The sequence below is a fragment of the Notolabrus celidotus genome, chromosome 19 (assembly GCF_009762535.1).
Source record: "Notolabrus celidotus isolate fNotCel1 chromosome 19, fNotCel1.pri, whole genome shotgun sequence".
Lineage (NCBI taxonomy): Eukaryota > Metazoa > Chordata > Actinopteri > Labriformes > Labridae > Notolabrus > Notolabrus celidotus.
In genome coordinates, this window is record NC_048290.1 from 20,841,073 (window position 1) to 20,857,340 (window position 16,268).

Below are 16,268 nucleotides of genomic sequence, written 5' to 3' on the forward strand. Positions count from 1 at the left end.
ATACACGTCTACATACTGACAAATAAAACAACAAGAAACACTAAATCTGTGACCAATCGTTCAGAAAGGTCCTGCTGCAGGCACCTCTCCGTCAGGATCAGATTCTGGATCAGATTTAGAGGGTTGAAGTAACGCGATCTGTGAGCAGCCGTGTATATTCAGCCAACATGTAAACATTAGATCCATGTGCTGGAGAGCTGAGGCCACATCCACTTCCTGAGGGGGCGTGGTCAGAGAGAAAACAGACTGTTCTGAGGAGGGCTGAAGAAGAGGGTTTTTCAGGCATGCCAAAATCTGATTTCAAAGTGGTTTTTTTTAGCATAAACTTTAAAGACATGTTTTGGGGACCTCTTAGACCAATATATATTGATGAAAAAGCGTGATATGTCACCTTTAATAAATAAGTTGTTAATGCGTCCTCTTTTGTGTTTTTCTATTTTAAATCTCTTTTTGCACCAATGAAAAATATATATTCATTGAATGCATTTACAAACATATGGGCTATAATAGTTATGTATTTTTGCACAACTTAAGCTCTGCAGAAATTCTAGAGCTATAGCTGTATATAAGAGGCCATGTATGTTCAGTTCATATGCAGTTTTGTATGACATAACTGGATTTACTTTAGTTTTATTTATGAACTTTCTTTTACAGAGAATATAAACATTTCATCCAGAATGTGATAGACTTCTTTGACACATGGAAATACAGTGATAAAGCCACTTGATTTTCAATGTACCCGAACCTTTACTGTGATGAATAGAGTGGTTGGAGCAAATGTTTAATGTCAAACACAGTGTCCACCTAAGCATAGTAATTTGTTCATATCTGCCCATATGTGCACTGAATAAGATGAAAGAGAGAGAGCTGCTGACCGAGAGCCCCTCCAGTACCATGTACCATCCTGAGTGTACTGTCATTAAAATAAACAGTTGTTTGACCTCACCATAATCATCCCCTCTTTTCCAGTCTGCTTATACTGTATGTGTCCGCTCCTCTGTCAGTCTTTATCAGCAAAAAGTAAAGTCACCCAAACAACAAATGTCCAGTTTTAAAATGATTCACCAACAACTCTGTTCCCACAGCAGGTGAGCCTCGCATCTGGAAACGTTAATGACGTAGCACAGACAAGAGACTTCAGACTCACACCAGCAATAACAAGCTGCACAGAACAATACAAACAATGGCATTAAAAGGATTAACATGAAACATCACACTGCACTTGATGCATTTCTTCATAATGACAAGCAGAGGACAACTACATGGAGAAAATTTCCCTCCTTTTTCATTGATGTATTGCCTCTGTAAACATCTTTCTGAAATGTTTAGCATCAAATTCGCATTTTTTTCATTGCAGCACAACGTTCATGATGTAAAATATGAATTGTAAAGTTGAGTGTGGCTACCTGTGACTGAGAGTTAGCTACCACAGTGACTTGTTAACCAGGATGTCTTATCAACGTTGTGGTCAAAAATAGTCAAGTACAAAAAAAAACAAGATGGCAGTGGCCAAAATCCAGAGATCGAGGGTTAAAAAAAAGGGTACACAAAGGGACGGGTGACATAATTGTGGCTACACTCACCTTTTTCATGTAATCTACAGCTATGGTTAAAAGATGGACTGGCTTAACAATGCAATCATCGAGCTGTGGTTTAATGTTTTGTGCGTGTTTGGAATTCTATGTGACCAATTAATTGTGTAAAGTAAAGAGATCTTAAAGTAATGATGAGATGTCTGAACGGAAGAGAGGAACTGATTAGGATAACAGAGTGGTGATAAAGAGTTTGCTGTCATCGAGAATACACAATCTTTAGCTGACAGACACCAGCACGAAGCTAACAAATCCACAGCACTGTAGCCAAATATCAGTTTGGCCTTTGGGAAAGTTGCTCATATCAACCGTAGCTCACTTTAATTAGCTAAAGTTGATATCATCTCAAGCTGCCAGGATTTCCCTTTTCAAATGTGATGGACAGTAGCGGCTTACAATGAAAGCCTGCCAGCTGAATGTTTTGTTTGCCGTTCATTGATAAAAAGAAAAAGACTGAGGAGGAAAACAACAGAGGTTTGTTATAGCTTTGGAGCTCAGAAAAATCTGAGTATTTTAGCCTCACTGCGCTGGTTTTCAGCCACTTTCAGAAGCCACGTAAAATCCTGCTCTTTACTTACAAGGCTTTACATGTCCAGGTACTATTGAACATCAGTGATTTTCTAACTCCTCACTGTCCAAAAGGGCCTCTTACCCCCCCCAATACATCTGCTGGGTAAAGGCTGATTTATACTTCTGCGTCGCCCTACGCAGCAGGGGCTGACGCGGACATGAGCCCCTCATACTTCTGCGTTGGTGTGTCTGTGTCGCGCAGCAATTCTCCGCCGAAACGCCTGAGGGCAGTGCGGTCTCTCTGATAGCCGGTCACCTGCTTCCGGTCCCGCTACGATCTCTGTTTACTTTTCCACATCGATTCAGAGCGTGTTATGTTAATCTACAGCTGATACATGTTGCTGTTTATCATACAGACATGATTACATGAAGAATAGAGAGGAGGAGATGAAATTACACGGCCGATGTGTGGCCGATGTCCGGGACCCCGGAAGTGCTGTAAATGCGGGAAAGACAAAGCCGTCGAGCGGACCAATCACAGAGCTTGCGGTCCGCGTCGGCTCTACGCGTAGTTACATTTTGGAGGAGGTGCACGTCAGCTACGTGCGTAGGCCTCTGCGTAGGTACGGGAGCTACGCGGACCTACGGCGTAGGTTACGCCGTCGATTCGACGCAGAAGTATAAATCAGCCTTAAGGCCTGCTATAAACAACTGAAACCATTGGCTGTTGTTAATGTGACCTCTAGGACTGACAACTTTTGCAGGCTTTTGGTTTAACCAGCAGTTAAGGCTGATTTATACTTCGAATTGACGGTGTAGCCTACGCAGGGGGTCCGCGTAGCTCCCGTACCTACTCAGAGCCCTACTCACAGAGCTGACGTGCACCTCCTCCAAAATATAAAGTTATATTTTGGAGGAGGTGCACGTCAGCTCCGTCAGGAGGTGCACATCAGTAGTTCTACGCGGACCACAAGCCCTGTGATTGGTCAACTCTGCGGCTTGTATTTCCAGCATTTATGTCACTACCGGGATCCCTGCACATTGGCCGTGTATTTCATCTCCTCCTCTCTATTCTTCATGTAATCATGTTTGTATGATAAACAGCAACATGTATCAGCTGTAGAGAAACATAACACGCTCTGAATCGCTGTGGAAAAGTAAACAGAGATCGTAGCGGGGCCGGAAGGAGGCGACCGGCTACCAGAGAAACCAAACTGCCCTCAAGCATTTCGGTGGAGAATTGCTGCGCGACACAAACACATCAACACACAAGTATGTGGTGCTCATGTCCGCGTCAGCCCCTGCTGTGTAGGGGAGATGCAGAAGTATAAATCAGCCTTTAGTGATGAAGAATTTAAGGTCAAGACATCCTTTCCATGCACAGCCAATGGTTACATTCCAACTAGCTACTTGAAAAGCAAGACTAGGGTTAGATCTGGGAGACAACATTCAAATGCAGATGTTTCAATAGAGGGATTAAGAAAAGCAGTGGAGTCATCACATATTAGCTGACTTGGTCAGGGATTTAGTTATGGCGTATGCGTTTCGCCTCCTCTGCCACTCACATGAACTGTTAAACTGCATACAGCCAAAGCCTGCTGAAATACAGGTGGTAACCAGAACACCTCCAACATCAGAATTGTGCCCACAGGTCTTGTATGTGGAGTAATTAGTGTAATGTAAATAGAGTTTTGGCCTGCCAGCTAATTCATAATCCATGATTAAGTCAAAGGGTGATCAAGTGCTTGCTGTACAAACACCTAGCTTTGAAGTAGTCCAATATTAGCATTCATTCTGCGGTCCATTTTTTCTTTCATTTTTCTTTTTTGTCTGACAACTACATCCATGCATATTTTATTCCAGGATGCAGCTCTGTTCAAGCAACAAGTGTAGTTTAAAGGCTTCGATAGATTCTACTTGTGTGATCTACTTGTTGAATTGATATGGCTTGGCTTGTTGGACTGTTTTTATTTCATTATCTGATTTAGGTTTCATGTTGTCTAATGAAAGCACATAGTGCTCCTAGCTTGGAAAGTGCTATGCAAATTAAACTGTCATTATTGTCTCTGTTATCCTTAAATCTGCAACCAGATCCCATACAGAGCGGGGCGCTGGAAAGCAGCAGATTAAAAAGACATACTGTATATACGGTACTGACCCGATGTCCTCGCAGTGACAATATCACTGAAGGGTCCTGAGCCTATTTTGTTTTGAGACAGGATGCTGAACTGGTAGTCGGTGGCAGGAGACAGGCCTGTCACCTGCAGTCTGGTTCCAGAGGAGGGGGGAACCGGCACAGAAAACCATTCCAGCTTCCCGTCATTATCGTGTCCTGAAATCTTTTTCACCCTGCAGAGAAAGAGAGAGAGAGAGGCACAGTGAAAATAAGTGAGAACAAAAGAGCGGCTGGAGTGCTGTGAGTCTGGTTTTATGAAACATGACAGAAAAGTAGGTTTCATCAATCATTTATACTCATTAGCTGCAGATTCTGTGGCAGAGACTGCACTGATGTATCCCTGCAATCGCACTGAGCTTGCCACTCCAATTATGAGGATTTTCATGTTCTTACCAATGCTGAGATTCTTACACATCTATCTCATACGAAGCAAATTACTTGACCCGGGGCAAAAAAACCCATTCACCCATTCACTGATTCAAAACTACAGGAGCTCTTGAAAATTATTAATGTCTGTCTGACATTAAGGTTTTTCTTCTTCAAGAGGACGGCTTAGACTAGACAGAAGTGGTGTGCTCTTTTATTTGGAAATGGGAAAAAAAGAATGTGACCCTCATTTATAATGACAAGATAACCATACACACTCAAGTGAATAGTGCGGCATAAAGCAGGTCATTTTGTTACCGCATATGCAAGAGCAATATGCTGGCATTTTTCTGTAACGTAATAATTACTTGCTTGGGAATATTTAACAAGCTTTCATAACTGTGACACACCTTTCTTTATCAAAATGACATTCAGGGGAAGCCACACCGTGTTAACAAGATTTATCTTTAGTAAGTTTTAGCCTTTGTGATAAAAATCAGGACCTACAAAGTTCATAGGAGGTCAAATCAGCTTTTACCGTTTTGACTTTTCTTCATAATCCCTGATCCTAAAATGTAAGACAGTAAGAGCAAGCAGTGACAAGACATCAAGTAGTTGTTTCCGATGACTGGCACGTCTATTTTAGGATTTCTGATGTGACTTATGTTTATTCCTATGCTGCTCTTTAATGCAGCAATGACCCAGTTCCCTCTCAGGGATTAAGATAACTCATCTCATCTTCATCTGATGTAGCGCTCGCGGGTTACAATGTGATTAAGATGAGCATTAAGAGATGCTTTGTGTTATCATCACTTGCATTCTCGGACATAAAAACAAAGACAAAATGTTAGTGTGGATGTTTTTCTGATTAGAGAGCTCTATTTTAAAAACACTTTACTTCAATGAACTAAGATGACCTCCTTTTAAAGACAAATGCCCATGGATTGTGCTATCAATACAAAGAGAGTCTCCCCCACTCATGCTTTTTTTTTTGGAAAACACTTTCCACACAGAGGTTCTGAGTCATCACTGGGTGCAGCTTTCCTTTTACCCTGTTCATCACTTTCTTTTCATAGAACACAGACATATTTAAAACATGTAGCTCTCAAGTGAACACAAGACCTTTATCTGTGATTTGTAAGCTGATACAGAAGTGCTGAGTCACCAAGGCATGACGCTGTATTTTCTCAGCTACCCCCTATTGTAGCTAGCATGGCCGCTGTGATACACAGCTATGCTCTGCACCAGCGTTTTTTATTGTAGCTGCCAAGAAGTGATAACACATAAATGAATTCCTCATCCTCAAGATCAATAGAGTAATACCAGTGCTGTCGATGGCTGCCATGGTTACAGCCCAAGAAGAAAGTAGGAGGCTTTACACCCACCAAACTGAAAATGTCTGTGCTGATCCTCCATCAAAGCCTGCCTCCCAGGATATGTTGGCCTGCTTCACCCCTGGAGAGACTGACAGAGAGGTAGCTGCATGGGGACTCGTTCCTGTAATGGAGGGAGAGGAGAGGAGTTTGTGGAAATCGGCCAGCACTTCAACTACCTGAATCTGCTCAAGTTTAGAGGCCATCTCTAGATGTACCACATTTATCTGTTGGAGGCGGGTTGGAGGCACAAGAATCCATCCCAAGCCGTTTGTAAAGGAAGTTTAAACAGGTACGGAGACAATAATATGAAGAACTACATTTCACTTTGGACAAGAAAACTTCTGTTATGATCTAGGGTATGATATGAATCCTGTTTACACTCACCCAAGACAAAGACCTGGGTGCTGACTTTCACTGAGGCTACACGGTTAGCAACGCTGCACTCCCACCAGCCCTGGTGGTCCTTTGTGAGTGGCTGCAGAAGCAGAGAGCCATTGGATTCTTTGGAATAGGAAATCTGACGAGCCAAGTCCACCTATCAAGGAAAGAACAACCATCATTCACAGGAGAAACAAAACACAGCATCAGTCTAAAAATGGTGAATACATCATTAGAGTGGATGGTATAATCAAATTACCTTTATAGAGAACCTCTCCTTGAGCTAAATTTACACCTGTTTACTCAAACTCATCAATCACCCAAGGAGAGCTCCAACAAACATTCACAAACAAATCAAACACCAAATAAGACACAACAAAGGAGGGAAATATGATTGATTTGTAATATAAAAGCTTCCATTCCATTAACCGGTACAAGGGTAAATCTGAAAAAGTATCACAACGTAGATTTAGGTCAGGGTCCGGTCCTAATATGCATTACAGTCACAAGGTCTCTCGACATTGATGTATTTTTGGCTCTTTTGGTCCCTCTACTCCAGCAGATTGGGTTTTTAAATAAAATAATGGATGAGGTTAAAGAGTATCTTACCTCTGAATTTGAGTTAATAAATTATACAGTACGCACAATCACTTTGTTATATTATTGATTCTGGCAACTGGTTCTGGTCCCAGGTCTTTGTGTTTGAATTCGAATGTGTTCTTTTAATTAAGAGGGTTGGCTTCTTAGACCTGAAGGTGTTACAAGTTGCTCTTTTGAGTGCAGACGTCCACATCAAATGCTAATTTAGTCTCCATGAAGGAAAGGCATTGATGAATTTGTCTCAATAGGTGAAACGTTTGTTAATCATCGCAATGCTAAGTGCTGTCCTGCAACAATGGAGAACAGGGAGTTTGTCCACCACTCAATGGTGGCAGCAGCAGAGACAGTCACTTTGTTCTGTATTTCCGTCTTTCATTTCGGTAAAGTGCTGTGAAATGGCATAGGCGGATGGGGTAAAAACAGTGAAGTGATTCAATCTGTTTCTTTCATTACAGCTGAACTATGGAGGCTCAGAATGCCCATACAAATAACCCTAACTACTTTTGCAAGGTTAGGAAACAGAGCATTGAGTGGAAATAAATAAATTAGACCTCAACCTTGCTTAATGAGAAGTCCAAATTAAGTGTTTACAAAGTTACATGAATGACACAGCTCTTCTGACTACATATCTATCTCTAAAAATGTCTTTAGAAACAGACATAATAAACTGCAAAGCACTGAAAAACCCACACTGAATTGCATGTCTTGTGAAAAAAAAAAAAAAAAGTAAAATATTGAAACTTAATTGTATGCGTAATTATAAGCCCATTTTGAATTTGATGCCAGCAACATGTTTCAAAAAGGCTCCGACAGTGAAAGCAAAAGAAAGCTTGAAAAGTTGGGAAATGCTCAAAACAGAACACCTGATGAAATTCTCACAATTAATCAGGTTGGCTGGCAACAGGTTGGTAACATAATTGGGTATAATAACTGCATCCCAGTAAGATTTCTACAGCAAAGATGGGAGAGGGTTTGTCTCTGTTAAGGGCTGCACTGTGCAACATTTCAGGAGTGATTTTTCTCAAAGAAGAAATGAAATATTCTGAGGATTTCATCAACTACAGAGCATAATATCACTGAAAGATTCAGAGAACCTGGAGAAATATCTGTATGCAAGGGACAAGGCCAGTCTTCAGGTCCTCAGGGGGCGATGCATTTAAAACAACCATGGCTCTGTAATGGAAATCACTGCATGGGTTTAGAACACTTCCAAAACCATCATTTGTGAACACAGTTTGTCGTTGCACTGACAAATACAAGCTAGCTTTAGCATGCAGAGAGGAAACCATACATAAACATGATCCAGCAACACTGCCATCTTATCCCTGCCCAAGTTCATTTCACATGGACCATAGGGGAAATGGAAAACTGTCCTGCAGTCTGACGAGTCCGAATTGACATTGTTTGGAAATCATGGCTGCTCTGTCTTCTGGGCAAAAGAGAGGGACCATTTAGCTTGTCGTCAGCTTACAGTTCAAAGCCAGCATCTATGGGGGTGCACTAGTGCACGTTGCATGGGGAACTTTCTCACTTGTGGAGGCACCATCAATGCTGAACAATACATACAGCTTTAGGAGCAACATTTGCTGCCAAGTCGACATCTTTATCCGTGAAGGACTTGTTTATGTCAGCAACACGAGGGCAAACCACATTCTGCAAGCATGACATCAGCATGACTCAGTAGTGAGACAGTCACAGTGCTAAACTGGCCTTCCAGCAGTCCTAACTTGCAACCCGTACAAAATGTTTACTGCAATATGACACATACAATGTGACAAATGAGACCCTAAACTGTGTAGAAGCTGAAATCCTACATCAAGCAAGAATGAGACTACATTTAAAAATGACAGCAATTGATCACCTCAGTTCCCAGCCCTTCAAGTGTTGTTAAAAGAAGAGGTGATGCAACAGAGTGGTATTCATGCCCCTTCCCAATTGTTTGAAAAATGTTGCTGGCATCAATTCTAAAATGAGCAAACCATTTTCAATAAACAGTTAAATTATCAGTTCCAAAAATTGGTGTCTTTTTAAAATCCTCACACAGTTTGTACTACTATATTCATGTTTTAGTACCCCAACTGTTTTTGGAGACAGGCCTCTATGTACTACAAACTACTAGCTGTAGGTCAAGTGCAATTTCACAAGAGCTGCAGTGATTTATAATGACACATTTACATCGTCAAAATTGAATAAGTCACCTGAACATTTTTATAGTAAAGGAAAGAGAGAGGTACCAACATAAAATTAACTGTTGAGGTGATTTGTTTGGATAGAAAGAAGAAATGCTGAAATGACACATTAGAAAATATTTCACAGTAAAAACTGGAATTCATATTTAATACATTCTCTCATGTTTTGAAAAATGCTACAGGACAACTATAAAGGCAAAAAACCTGCAGGAAAGGCAGAATCCTTTTCACACATGAGCTGCACTTGTTAAATTTTCACAACATTGTCCGGGGGGAGTTCATGTGTGAATTTATCTGGACTTTCTGCTGCCAGCCCCTCTGGCAAATTGACCGTGTGAAATCAGGTTGAGCTGGTGTTTGAACACAACAGGTAATATTCTGGAACAAGGCCACAAATGATCGGACAGGTGGATGATTTAGTCCACTTTAAGCAGTCTTTTTTTTTTTTTACTTTGGACTCTTTACAGCCAGCATCTGTTAACTATACATTGTTTCCCTCCTGTTGGATTTGTATTATAGAAGCATCCTCATGATGCAGTGAAATTAATCCAGGATATCATAACAGGAGACTCCTCCACCTCCTCCTGCATGCTCTACCTAGGTATTCCTTTTCATTTGAACCAAACTGTGAGTTTCAACTTGTGACAGTCCGACACTAACAAGCTCCTGCTGTGTAGGACGTGTGAAAAGCCAAACCTGAACACTTTCTGAACCGATCGTCCTGATATTGTCTGTAAAATGACAGGTGCTCACGTGTGAACAGGGCTGAGGATCAGACAGTCAATTTTTTAATGAGCATATAGCTGCTAGCATTTTGCCCATATATGCTACATCTCTAAATACAAACAAAAGAAGCCAAGTTCTGCATAAACACAGACAACATGGCATATCTACAGTACCACTAACCAAACAGCATTACTTCCCTGAGAGCTTTAGTGGGTTATTTACCTTGCCCCAGGTCACTTTTATAGTCGGGTCATCATTCCCTTGACAGGGGATGAGCAGGGTCCTTCCAGCTTCCTGCTGGTACTGCTTCTCTGGGGTGGCGCTGAAGGATGGGGGGTCCTGAGAATTTCCAAAGCAAAATAACTGAATCAAGGAGATGCTGCATTGCCAACAATGGATTTTGAAGACTGGATTACTGCCGCTTTGGACAAGATTATCTTAATAACAAAAGGATTAGCCACACAATTAACTCCATAACAGTGCAGCCATTATAGTGAGTCTGAGTTGACTTCTATTAATGCCAGAGGGCTCACACGTCGCTGTGAAAAGGTCATTAAAATGTCATTTCAGTTAAGTTTTTAATTTGCCATGACAGATGTCGCTTGGGGTAATTAAAACACATGCACAGTGGGGTAGATAGATAGTAAAACAAAACTAGGGCAGAGTGTGTGACAGTATCTGAACTTAAATGGCATGACTGACCAACAGTTTGCAGTTTATGGTGCAGGGAATTAAGTCTTACTCCTATGAAGCATTTTAATGAATCATTCAAACATTTTTTTTTTCACCAAGTAACCTCAACACTGACCTGAAGAATTACAGTCGTTTCCCCAGATGATCCCATGCTGCCATAGCTGTTATATGGAGTACATGTGTACACGCCTGCTGTATCGTCATTGACCGTTGCCATGAACAAAGAGCCCTCTGGTGTCAAGGTCCATCCTGGATACTGAGAAAAACGAGCAGTACTCTCAAAATGTTGACAGATATGAAAGAAAAGGAACTAGCACATGCAGTCTTGAACGATGCATATCATTATTTGCATAAAAATGTAAAATAAGAAGTGTGCAAAGGGCTTAGAGAGCTAAAAGGCAAGACATTCTGAAACTACTGCAAAGCCATGCATGAGCTCTTCAGCAGTGTTTGAGGGATTTACAGAAATATTTTTTCTATCAGCCTGCCACAGTCCTGCATGGTTAAGTACTTAAATCCCCATTGGAAAAATTATTTCAACATTTCTTGAGAATTATGTATTATTTATTAAAACTGTCACAGTTTTTGCAAGATAGTATCTCGCCAAAAATGGCCAAAAAATGTTGTTCTCCAATTCTGAATCCTTCTTTGGATATTCCCGTTATCATTTCCTCCTTAAATCTAAACACACACATCATAAATATGCTTTCAAATTCTAAAAATGAGGAGTATTTTCAAGTCATTTTTTCCATTAAGCCAAGTGAAAGCCTTGTGTTGTGTTCTGAATCCACAAAAGGTTTCCACCCAATTTAATGAAGTTAACATTGCTATTATCCTCCCCAGATTGAGGCTGTGAGAAAGTATTCTGGTTGGTATAATAGCTCCTCACATCCAGGGTAAATTAGGAATAATTGGCAGAATAACAGCCTGACTCCAACAACATTGCCTAACACTACAGGAACCTATCACATTTCCTGCAGTGTGTGTCATGTCCATCTCTAAAGTGTTGAGGGGGAGGGTTGACTCAGCGTGTGACAGGTCAGGTGGAGGAAGGGCTGGATCTCTTGTGAGCTCATCCCGGGCTCTTAGTTTGAAAGGTAAAAGATAGAAAGAGCAAGGGGCAGTCAGGAGTTCCTTGGGGATTGCTTCAAAGCTTTTAAGATGGAACACATCATCCCTGTCCATTAAGATAAATGTGATTGAATGACTTTGCGGTTGAAAAACTGACTCGAAATTTCCAATATTGGACAAAGGAAATGGTCCTTTTAAATACCTGAAAAAATCACTCAACGTCTCACACAGTGCTCACGCTGTAATAGCAAGAAAATTGTTGCTCTACTGTTCTGTGGGCAGATGAGTGGGCTGGTAGTTAGAAAAGCGTTTGCATGATGGGTGGCTGGAGACCGGTGCTTCATGCCTTCGGTGAGCGGCGTGTCTGACACTTATCTGCTAAAAAAATAATAATTCTGTCGCCATTCTCTTGTGATGTGCACAATATCAGGTATCAATTAAGGAAAGCACTCATCAGACAAAGTATTGGGACAGAAGTTTGAGTTCTGGTACACAGTAAAGTTGGTACAGTATTACAATAAGGCTACAGCACGTCCATGTTAATGTTATTATTTTTTCTCACCAGAGACAGGTCAAGAGGTCCTCCATCTTTGGTCCAATCTACATGTAGAAGTGGAGGCTGAGCTGCTGCTGGGCAGGGGACTACACCATCCATTCCAGTGGGAAGGTAGGTTCTCTGGGGCATTTGGAGAGCCTGGGCTGGGTCTAAGCAGAAAACAAAATCAAGGCTGTTTCAAAGCAGTTCACTTTGTAGAAACTATTATATTATTTTGCATATCTTAACATCCTTCTTCCATGTACTGTTTCAACAAAACAGTGCAATGATCCATTCTATCTCATTCATATTGATACACTGCTCTCTGTTTTCTGTGAGCCTCACAAGAATCAATCAATAAGACTTTATTTGAACATCTCTTTGTGTTTACAGCTCACTGAATGTGTCTAATGGGTTTCACAGGTCTATAAACAGCAGCAAAAAGTTCAGAGAAGGTCATGTGTGATGTCAAATAACCTCATCCTGGAACATAAACAAACAAACAAACATGTTACAAAACTTCAAAATAAACAATTCATGAAACCAACAAATAAATCAATCAAATTCAAAACATGTTATTTTGCATTACTGCTGACATATTACCCTAACAAACCATTTATAACACTGATTTCTAATAAGCAAGGAATGGTAAATAACCAGAAAAGCAGGCTTATATTTTAATAATGATTAATTTACACACATTAATCTTATTCTTCAATAAATTCTGATGTTAATTAAAAAAATAACCTTGTACTTTTTATGCTTGGTAAAATTGTTATGCAGCAAAAGCATTCAGTCTGGCACTGTTATTCTTTTTTAAACCTATGGGGCAATGTGATAATGATGTTAATAAAATCTTTGAGTGAGCTTTTTTAAAATGTATTTTGGTAAAATCAAGGTATATATTGGATTTTATAGAGAAGCAATTGTCTTATTAATTTAGATAAAGAATTTGCATTCTCTGTTTATTCTTTATCATGTGCCTACTTGATAACACTGGTGATATAAAGGGACGAGGTGGACAGCTGACTGGGTTGTGCAAGGACAATAATCTGGTCCTTAACACCTCCAAGACCAAGGAGCTGATCGTTGATTTCAGGAGGAAAAAAACAGACATCCAGCCTCTACTCATCGAGGCGGAATGTATGGAGAGGGTCTCTGACTTCCGGTTCCTGGGTGTTCAGATTGAGGAGGACCTGGCCTGGAGCACTAACACCACAAAAACTGTGAAGAAGGTGCAGCAGAGGCTTTACTTTCTGAGACTCCTCAGTAAGAACCACCTGTCACAGAAACTACTTGCGTCCTTCTACCACTGCTCCATAGAGAGTGTTATTTTGCACTGTCTGTGTGTGTGGTATGCCAGCTGCACAGCAGCAGAGAGGAGAACGCTCCAGGAGTCATCACTACTGCCTCAAAAATCATCGACTGCCCTCTCCCGTCGCTGGATGCACTTTATAGCGCATGGTGCCACAAGACAGCGAGAAACATTCTCAGGGATCAAACACACCTTGGTCATAACCAGTTTGAACTTCTGCCCTCGGGTAGGAGATACAGGACATTAAAAACAAGGACAAACAGGCTGAATGACAGTTTTTATCCCTAATAAATAAGTGCACCAAATGCTAAGTAATGCAACATAAAATGGGACTGTGCAATCTTCCTATTCACTGAATGCCTGCCTGTTGAATGCTGGATGTGTCTCGTGTTTTTATCTATTTTTATTCATTCATGTTTGTCTGCTGTTTTTATGATTTTTTCTTTTTATTTTACTACTGTTCTTTGATGCATCTTTTGCACCTCAATTTAATTGTACAATGTACAATGACAATAAAGATATATTCTATTCTATTCTATTTTGATGTCCCGGCACTCGCTGATCTATCAGTCTGTATGTTTTGGGTTGTGGGGCCTCTACATTCCGTGTAGTATGTCAGGTAGTGTCTGTGCTGTTACTAACTGGAGCTAGCATGAACACATCCTGGATCTGTTGAACGTGGTAATGCTTTATGGGTTGTGTCGTGATATAAAGAGGTTCTGCTCGCGGATGTGATGGGCGGTGTGGGAGCTGGCATGGAGGGGGGTGGCTCTATGATGGTGGAGCTAACTGTGTACCCCCCTGAGGTGTCGTGGGCCTAACTTAACTAAACACTGATGAAGGGAAGTGCCCACTAGATAACCTCAGTGATGTGCTGGCTCTCGCTGCTCATCTGGCTCCACATATCTTGGGGTGTGGGGGGTTAGGAGCCATGTGGGAGGCTAAGAACATTAGTAGTAGAGAATATTGGTATGAGGATGTGATGGGTTTCTTCACTAAGCACTTATCCTTCTTATGAAAGCACTTTGTGTTTATCTTAAACACAGTGAGTTTAAAAGGATGAGATATCAGATATGTCTGCTACTTTCTTTTAATTTTTACTCAAGGTGTTATGCTTTGTCGTAGAAGTATTTTCACTCACCATCTTGCCTCTTTAAAAGAAAGCATTCAAAAGCAGTAAAACAGCTTCACTTTTCAACTCAAGAGTGATGGTAATGTAAAGTATCTGTAAGAGTTTTCTTTTCTTCTTGGTATTTTTCCGTTTATTCTGAAATAAAGGCAGCTTCTGTTAAAACAGTAACTTCACATCTGCTGAAAGTATTTTCCCTGACTGTCCTCTAGTGGCAGCAGTGATGAAGAAAGCACAGATGAGGGAGTCAGCTATCTATGACATCAATGATGGGTGTGGTTGCAGGTGCAACAGACCAACCAAACACACCCTTCAGTGTGATCAGAAGGGGAACACTCAGATTATTTAACACATAGAGGAAACTCATCTTACTCAACCTCTCCTAAATTAGAGATGTCATTTGCAAAAATCAACATTTATCCACAACAAATTTACAGGTATACATATTATCATCTGTTGAAATGAGTTATGTTATTAGATGCACAGGTGGCAAACACATACAGAAGCTATAAACAGAAACTTACGCATCACTGTGAGGATGGCAGAGGCAGTGGGCGGGGTCAGAAGGCCATTGGTGGGCATGCAGGTGTAGTTCCCAGAATCCTCTGGGATGAGACTGGAGATGAGTAAAGTTCCATCCACCATGATCTTTACTCGGGACTTCAGGGAGCTGGAGAATAAAGAAAAGGAGATTGTTGAGAATAACAGCGAGAGGTAATTCAGCTCCTCCATTCTAGTCAAGTCAAACAGCTTCTCACAGCTCTGACAGTGTAGGAGGCTTTTTTTCTGAGTTATTCACCACTGTGTGCAGATGGAGGTTAAAGAAACTTCATTTCATTTTTGTTTAGAGTAGGAAGAGAGGTGCCCACTCATGTATACATACTTACATTTACAGAGAGAGAAACTGATGATGCTGGGATGCAGCTTCTTAAAAACAGGTTACATATACAAGCTTTCAACATGTAGTCAAGGGGCCACTCACAGTCACATGTAGTCCTGTTACCGCTGGGGTTCCCAAACTTTTCAGCCCGCGACCCTAAAAATATAACTGCCAAAGACTTCCAACCCAGACTCTCACACAAAGTCAAGTTATGTGGCTTCATTTAGCTGGTCTGCAGAAAATGAGCCTACTTATATGAGCATGTGCGTGCGTTTCATGCGCCGTTATGAATTAACCTGCTGCTACTGATGCTTTTCATAATTAACTGTTCACTAACCCTAAACTTAGGAGTCATCTGGCATAAAGAAAGGCAGAAAACTCATTAAATTTTCTATTTTCAAGGTTTTATTTAAAGTTTAGCAACTATTTAAGTCGATTTCTTTTGCTATAATGGGTCAAATTTACTATTTTTTAGATAACTTAAAAAAAAAAAAAAACATTCTGGAAGACATCTCACGATTCCCCATTTGTGTCTTGCGACCCCCCAGGGGGTCCCAACCCACACTTTGGGAACCCCTGTGTTACCTTACAGGTGAGCTAACACATCCACTGAAACAGACTTGGGTATTTCTCAAAACGACTCTGTTTGTCTTTTTTGTGTATCGACAGACATCCCAACATGTGTTCCTGAATGCTTTCTATTCTGCTTCCCTTACACACATATTTTTATTT

The 16,268-nt window shown here is 40.9% G+C and overlaps 1 protein-coding gene across 1 annotated transcript in view; it reads right to left on the reverse strand.

Moving 5' to 3' along the window:
* igsf9a (immunoglobulin superfamily, member 9a) overlaps positions 1-16,268 on the reverse strand; it is a 78,980-nt gene that overhangs the window by 12,657 nt on the left and 50,055 nt on the right. Inside the window, exons 8-14 of the mRNA XM_034710024.1 lie at positions 15,181-15,326; positions 12,240-12,382; positions 10,722-10,862; positions 10,136-10,252; positions 6,405-6,555; positions 6,030-6,141; positions 4,261-4,451 (exon numbers count right to left, since the gene is read on the reverse strand). Coding sequence (XP_034565915.1) covers positions 4,261-4,451; positions 6,030-6,141; positions 6,405-6,555; positions 10,136-10,252; positions 10,722-10,862; positions 12,240-12,382; positions 15,181-15,326 — 1,001 coding nt within the window. The remainder of the gene's footprint in view (positions 1-4,260; positions 4,452-6,029; positions 6,142-6,404; positions 6,556-10,135; positions 10,253-10,721; positions 10,863-12,239; positions 12,383-15,180; positions 15,327-16,268) is intronic.